The 7,713-nt window shown below is 32.6% G+C and overlaps 1 protein-coding gene across 5 annotated transcripts in view; it reads left to right on the forward strand.

Annotated features, from left to right (window-relative positions):
* Stag2 (stromal antigen 2) overlaps positions 1 to 7,081 on the forward strand; it is a 127,007-nt gene extending 119,926 nt beyond the window's left edge. For all 5 annotated transcript variants that reach the window (XM_013118246.3, XM_005076827.4, XM_013118247.3 and 2 more), the window contains 2 exons: positions 1,087 to 1,164; positions 5,163 to 7,081. In XM_013118246.3, coding sequence (XP_012973700.1) covers positions 1,087 to 1,164; positions 5,163 to 5,186 — 102 coding nt within the window. In that variant the 3' untranslated portion in view covers positions 5,187 to 7,081. The remainder of the gene's footprint in view (positions 1 to 1,086; positions 1,165 to 5,162) is intronic.
* The last annotated feature ends 632 nt before the right edge of the window (positions 7,082 to 7,713 follow it).

Raw genomic sequence — 7,713 nt, forward strand, 5'->3', positions numbered from 1 at the left:
TAGTTTTTTAAAAAAGAACATTGTAAAATAATAAAAATTGTACATTTATATTTGAAGATAATTTAATAATGTATAGGATTATAAGTGACTTTATTTTGCTTATTTTGATTTGACTACAAAAATCAAAGAAATAATACTCAGTGTTTACATACTAAGTTTAAAGTATTGAATATATTAAGTACCACCACTTTCTAATTTTTCATTTTCAAATATAGTATCTTCTTGGTAGAAATCTTTTGTTGACGCAGACTTTCTTATTGCAATTAAAGTAAAATTACTTGAAACTTGAGAAGGTAAATACATGATTTTTAAAAATAAGTTACATATGTTTAGGGTAGATGCAATATGCTTATATTTCCTTTATTACATGGGAAGACAGTTTTGTGAGGGGAGAGGGAGAGAGAGAGAGAGAGAGAAGAGACTGATCTGTCTGCCTCCTCAGAGATGGCAGAAAGAGAGAGGCATTATGCTTCTTTCATTTTGGCAGCAATGTCATTCAACTTTGTGAGACAAATTCAGATTATGGAAGATATTAAAGCTTAAAAAGTTAACTTACCCAAGGAACGAATCCTGTAATTCATAAAGCTGAGCTTACAGCAAGACAAGTCCCTGTGATATTTAATGTACTACTACTACTTAATATTTTCCTTAAAAGAAAGAACTGTTGTTTCCCTTTATGGTATATGGTATCTTTCGAGGAAAATTATATTGGAAGAGTGGTTTTGTGTGTGTGTGTGTGTGTGTGTGTGTGTGTGTGAAAGAGAGAGGGGGGAGTTAGTTTTGAGACAGGGTTTCTCTCTGTAACTGCCCTGGCTGTCCTAGAACTTGCTTTGTAGACTAGGGTTGTCTAGAAGTCACAGAGATCTGCTTGCCTCTGCCTCCTGAGTGCTAAAGTTAAAGCAATTCATCACATGCCTGGATGTTGTTTTTTTTTAAGTAAAATGAAAAATATGTTCCTGTTTTTACTTTAAGACTATTTTTCTAGTGAAGTTCTTTGAACTTAAAACCATTCTGAGTTTTTTGGACATGGGAGGTTGGCAAGCAATGGTTATAAACAAATGTCAACTTTCTCTTTTCTTTCCTTAGCCACCATCAAAGAATAGACGGGAGAGAACAGAACTGAAGCCTGATTTCTTTGATCCAGCTTCAATTATGGATGAATCAGTAGGTTTAACTTAAATATGCCCCAGGATTTTTAAATCAAAACTTTAGGCAATGACTTGATGAAGTAATGATAAACATGAAAAGTATTTTGGAATTCTTGAACATTAAACACATAGACCTCTCTTATAGGTTTTGGTGTCTGTTGAAGGTTTTCGAATGAGGGAATGATATGAATCAGAATTGTATCTCAGCAAGAATTCTTTGGCTTTCACGGGTGGACAGAATAAATAGGGGAAAAATTCTAATATAAAGACCTGATGAAAACTGATAACATATAACTGAGAGTAGTAGCATACACCTTATGGCCACACTTTGGAAACTGGAGTAGGATCATGAGGTCAAGGCCAATGTAGACCACACTCTCAGAAAGAAAAATTAAATACCCAAACAAGGGTTTAGATAGTGAAGGGTGACATTGAGGTATCCAGGTTATAATATGTTTGCTGATCTCTCCAGATAGGTATTTTATTCTCTGTTCGTTTAATGCTTCATGCATTCTTTCATTGGGATAATCCCACTGGGATAGTGAGATAGATTAGCACATTTCCTGGCCTGAACAGACTGCAGTACTTGAAGCAGTGGCAATTCTCTCCATTTTGAGTTCTGCCTAACATGATAATCATTTAGCTTTGTCAAATAATTTGCATGTCTTTCCATCTCACCCATTCATACTGCTTCTTCCCTGTACTAGCTTGGGTAACTGTTGTCCTATCCTGAGGTAGTATTATCTTCTACTTACCCATTTCCTTGTCCTGGTTGACCTCATAATCTGCTTTCAGACAGATGTTGGAAATGTTTTCATAAGCGGAGTCATATACTATATTCATAATTGGTTGTTTGACATGAATACATTATAGAGAAGTACCTTTGAACAGAGCTTCTTATTTATTATGTGGTGCTGGTAGTTGAAATTGAGCCTCACATGTGCTAGGTAAATGCCTTACCGCTGAGCTATATTCTCAGCCCTTTGGAAGAGATCTTTTTAAAAATCATTCATTCTCAATATCTAATGTGCAATTGAGTCACCCAGAGATCTTTTGAAAATACAGCTAGACTTTCATTTTTGAAGTTCTGGAGTGTGGCCTGAGGTTATGCATCCTTTGATTACATGGTTCTATAGCAAGAGGAAATCTGCCCTACCCACAATTCTATAGTTTAAATGTATATTGAATTATGTGGTACGCAAATCATTTAAAAGCATCAGTATATTAATTTGATAGTAGTCACTTAAACTAAAATTAGTTCTTCTTTGTGTCAAATACCAAAAAATATGATTAGAAAGTTGAAATGATAAACTATAGTCAAAATTGCTATGGTAGGTAGCACTTTCTATTTTCTATCACACATTTATCTGGTGCCATTTATTTTGTTCGTCACATACTATGCGTGCAAAAACATTTGTCAAAGTACTAAAATAATGAAACAGCCATAGAAACTGTACCCTTTTAGACACTTAACAAGCAGAGAAAAAAAGGAACTGATATTTGTTTTAATACGACTTTATCACCTTCCAATGTATATTGAATATTGGAAGTACATAGTAGACTTTGTAATGTAGAATTTGGTAATGTTTTAGATGCCTGTGATAACGAAATAAGGAAATGAGCACGTGTGCCCATATGTATGTAATTTTATAGCATTACCACATGATGGCAGCAGTCACATAACTGAGTGCTAAAAAATCTTTAAAGGTTTGGGTACCTTTAGAAGTCTTTGACTCTTTATTTTAAATTTTCATGATTTAAAAAAATACCTTTGTAGCTTATGGTGTCTTATGTTATAATTAAGAAACAGGATTACTAGAAGATACTAAATGCAAAAAAGGCCTTCCTACAGTAAATAGGGAATAATCTAACATGATAAATGTCATCAAAATAGTAAAACTGGAATTTGTATCTCTTAATGTCCATTTCTAGGATTCTCTAATTCTAAATGAAGTAACTCAAAGCACTTTACACACACACACACACTCTCTCTCTCTCTCTCACACACTCTCACACACACATTATGCTACAACTAAACAAATCCTATCTTTTAGGACATGATTTTCACATTGTCTAGGAATGGTAGTATATAAATTATGAGAATATCATGTTAGAGTTACATACACATAGGATTCTAGTTTTATTATATAACTGGTTTCATACCTTGTAACAAAACTGGCTTATCTCCTGTGATTATGGTCATGTTCCTGCCAGTATTTGCATAACACTCCAAAGTTTAAAATTTGCCATTTGAAGTACCTGCTTGAGTATTTATTAATGCTGATATCAGAAGTAGGTATAATATGTTAAGTTTCTCTTACTAGAATTATCTGTAGCATAAAATTAGCATAGCAGAGCTCAATATAATGAAACTAATTTAATATTCTAGTGAGAAAATCTGGTTGTAAACCTATGTGTACAATGTCAGCTGTTTGGTTGCTTTCTGATTTGCCACTATGTCAGAAAAATATCTGAGATCATCTTAGTATTACACTCTACATTAAAAATTGGGGTTGGAGAGATGGCACTTGCTGTTTTTCCAGAGGACCTGGGTTCCATTCCCAGCACTCATATGGTGGTCTACAACTGCCTGTAACTCTGGTTCCAGGGACCATGATGCCTTCTACTGGCCTCCACAGGCATGGCATTCATGTGGTACATATAACATGCAGGCAAAATACAGAGACAAATATTTTGCCCCTTCTTCAGTTATTGGACCTCTACTTAAAGTTCTTGAGTATTTTGGCTAGAAGAAACTTGTAAACATCATCTAGGCCTCTGTAATTGAAATATTCTAACCACCCAATTAATTCTTGACTAAGGCAAGAGAACCCTGAGACTTCCTAGAGAAGCAGGAAGAAAAAGGAGAAGTCTGGTAGTAGTGATTAATGGAGAATGTGTGACTCCTTTTTATTTTCAATACTGGGAATTCCACACACTTACTTGATAATTCGCCACAATGCGACATTAATCTCCTTTTGTTTAAAAATAAACAATGTCTTAAAGATGAAAACAGTCTTGAGGTTCTGACTTCTGTTCAAGTGAAATGTCTGAACCCTTAGTTATCTCGCTCTCAGTTCCTTCTGGGTTTGCTAGCTAGTTTCAGTTGCTCATTTAAATTTTGCTTAATTGGTCGAATAAGTGCTAGAATTTTTTTTTAAGTGCTAGAATTTTAATGGAAACATTTAATATAACCTGTGCAATAAAAGTTATGTGCTGCTTTTGTGAAAAGGGTGGAGTTATTCCATTTTAGTGACAACCAGTCTTTCTAACTGGAATGCATAAGAAATAAAAAGCACCAGTATAATTCATTATGTTCAGATTTCACCTTAGTTGATTCCTTACATTTTATACTTCTGTTTGTTAACTTGGAACAGATTTTTCTAAAAAAAAAAAAAAAAAGCTTTTTATTTTTTACATAGGTATTGTTCTTGAATTTTTCTCTTGGTCTTCACATTCAGACAGATGGCAGTTAAAAAAAAAAACTAGCTGGGCGGTGGTGGCGCACGCCTTTAATCCCAGCACTCGGGAGGCAGAGGCAGTCAGATCTCTGTGAGTTCGAGGCTGGGCTGGACCGACAGCCTCAAACAATACAGAGAAACCCTGTCTCGTAAAAAACAACAAAAACAAACAAACAAAACAAAAAAAAAACTACCAACTTAAGGGTAGTTCACAAGACTTCCTTAAATTCTTTCCAATGAACCCTTGCTAGAAGGATGTGCAGGGAATTACATTCATTTGTTCACTTAACAAATGTTGAGTTCAGGTTTTAAGGGAGTCCTTAATGTTAGTTTTGTTTGTGAGTTGATTGACATCTTTATGGATACTAGTGTTATTTTGTTATATATTAATGATCACTTTATTTTATAATTATATGTCTGAAGAGCTGTTTTCAGAGTGATTTTATTAGTATTTTATTTAATGTAACAATGATAAAGTATTGTAGTATTTATAGATGTTTTACTAAGAGATGAATAACTATTTTAACGATACTTTTTTTTCCTCTCTCATTAGGTTCTTGGGGTGTCAATGTTTTAATACCAGTACACATATAAATCTGGTGAAGTCATTTTCTAAGTGGAAGAAGAAGTTTTAAAATAAAGTGTGGTAGATACAGTGAAATTCTGTACAGATTTTTCTCTAAGGAGAATATAACATGCTTATGCTTACCAAGATGAAGTGCATTGAGGGGCAGTTTTGTTTGCCTGAAAAAAGTAAAGGACAAGTAAACAATTTGATGATAAGCTACAGTTTTTCTTAGAAAGTAAATATTTTATTTATGCGCTGTTAGTTGGCTTTTAAATGAATTATTTCATGCTTTTTTAAAAAAATATAACAGTCTGAAGAAGTATTTGGTACAGATAAGAATCTTCTCACATTTATTTACTGGTTGTACTAAATATTGATGACCTCCGCTGGATTTCTGTTTACATCCAAGAAACAAAAGTTAAGGATGAACTTATTCCGTAACCCTGAAATTGTAGGATAGAATTGTTTTTAGCATTCAAAATTTAAATGCTTAAAACATCAGTCAACAAAACTTTGTTTTAAATGTTGTAATTGTGGAAAAAAGTTAAACTTATAAACAGAACTTTTACAATTTTTTCATCTAAAATGTATTTTAAGATATTTTTAAAATTCCAGAGCTTCTGTATACTTTTCAGAAATATCCAGATGCAGTGAACTGCCAGAAGGTAACCAGTCTCAAACATGCTTATCCCATATCAGCCCTGAAAGTTTGCTTGTCCTTTAAGATAAAAATGTAATGTTGTGATATTCCTTCCAGTAGTGCCACTGTATTTTGTCTCCAAATAAAAGAAGCTTATTGTAGTATGTTTGCAGAAAAATTCTAAACAAAAATTATACAGCTTATTAGAGTGTGGGAATAGGGATCTAAATTTTAAATAAAATTATATATATATATAAATTGGTGCTGATTTTATAATTGCGCAGTTTGTTTAGTTTTTTCTTACTTTTAAATTCCAACTTAAAATTATGAGGTTTCAGAAATATATTGAAAGTTTAACAATGTTTAAAAAATAGAAAAGCATGACTGTTCATGCTTTAAAATGATTTTTAAATTTGTATTTTATATTGTTTTATCTATCTGTCTTTGCAAGCAGTCTTCAGGTTAAAGATACTTCTAACAGGTTACAGTACATTTCCTCTGTATGTAAATTAGATGGGATAATAGAATTCATAACCCATAATATTCTTTGAAAGCTAAGCTTTAAACTTCATTTATGTCCTTTCACAAATGAATTAGTTTAAAACAGAACGTGGCCACTTGCCATTTTGACATCAACTCATTTTGCGAGGCTTAGGCAGCTAGACATCGTTTAAAACAAAATATTAACTTATATTACATGTATATCTATCTTTTGTCAGTCGTCTCTCAGTTCTTGAGGTATATTATTTTAATCATTCCATGCCTTAATATGCTTGCAATACAAGAATATCTTCAGATGTGTGAATACCAAAAGGTTTCTGGTTTTTTGAGTCAGGAAATCAACAAGCATTGGGCTGTGGTAGCCAAAAAACCATAGGTTAGCTGAAAGACCTCAAAATACACTTATTTTATTAATTCATGGTTAATGAATAAAACCAGACTTGTCTAACATACTTTCCATCAACAAACATTGTTATGTGCAAACGTATTGCATATGTTCTTTTACACACCACTGCATTTCCTAGAACTGCTGAGAGGACTGTATATATGATTTTAAACCTAAGTTGATTTTTTTTCTCACTCTTGAAAGGAGTACTTCTTTGTGAAAGTAGTTCTTACAGCTTTGTTTTCAACCAGCTAAAAATGTTTTATATATTACTCTAACCTGTTGTCCTCCACATTCTATTGTCCTAATTGTACTGTTTTCTGATTTGTATTTATGTCTTGAGACAGTAACTTTTTGAATAAAAATAAACCTACAGTATGTTGTATGCTTTATCTCTTGTAATTGAAATGGGAGGGTAATTCTGAATGCTTTATAAATTATATCTATTATCACACTTTAATGTGTTTGAGTGGGACTATTTATACAGTGCATCATCAGATTATATTTTAATAAATCACATATATTTTTAAATGTAACTAAATCCCTAGTTGGATTGTTTAAAATAGAAACCTGTAACTATTATTGCTTCCATTTTTATCTGGTATAGGTTAAACAGACTTTGAAATGCCTGCATTGTTCATTAAGGATATATTTGAATGCCTATTGTGCCAGATGTGTAAAAATTTTTTCCTCACAGTTAAATGTAAAAAATAAAATCATTAAGTTTGAAATAATTACTAGGACAAAAATCCAGTAAGGAGTCCTATTCTAAAGAAATCTATTTGGGATAATGGGCTTATGATATGGCAGTAAAATCCAGCATTTGAAAAAGAATTTATTATTGAATATTGTGTGTTCTGTGTGATAAAATTTGCATTGCACCCTTCTAAAAGTTATTAGTGTCAGTGTGCATTGTTCATTTTCATTGATGTATAAATCATACAAGAAGTCTTTTGTCATCAGTGGTTTTGAACTAAACTTACAAAATGGTAGGTAATATTACTAGCCAT

The sequence above is a fragment of the Mesocricetus auratus genome, unplaced genomic scaffold (genome assembly GCF_017639785.1).
Source record: "Mesocricetus auratus isolate SY011 unplaced genomic scaffold, BCM_Maur_2.0 Super-Scaffold_100003, whole genome shotgun sequence".
NCBI lineage: Eukaryota > Metazoa > Chordata > Mammalia > Rodentia > Cricetidae > Mesocricetus > Mesocricetus auratus.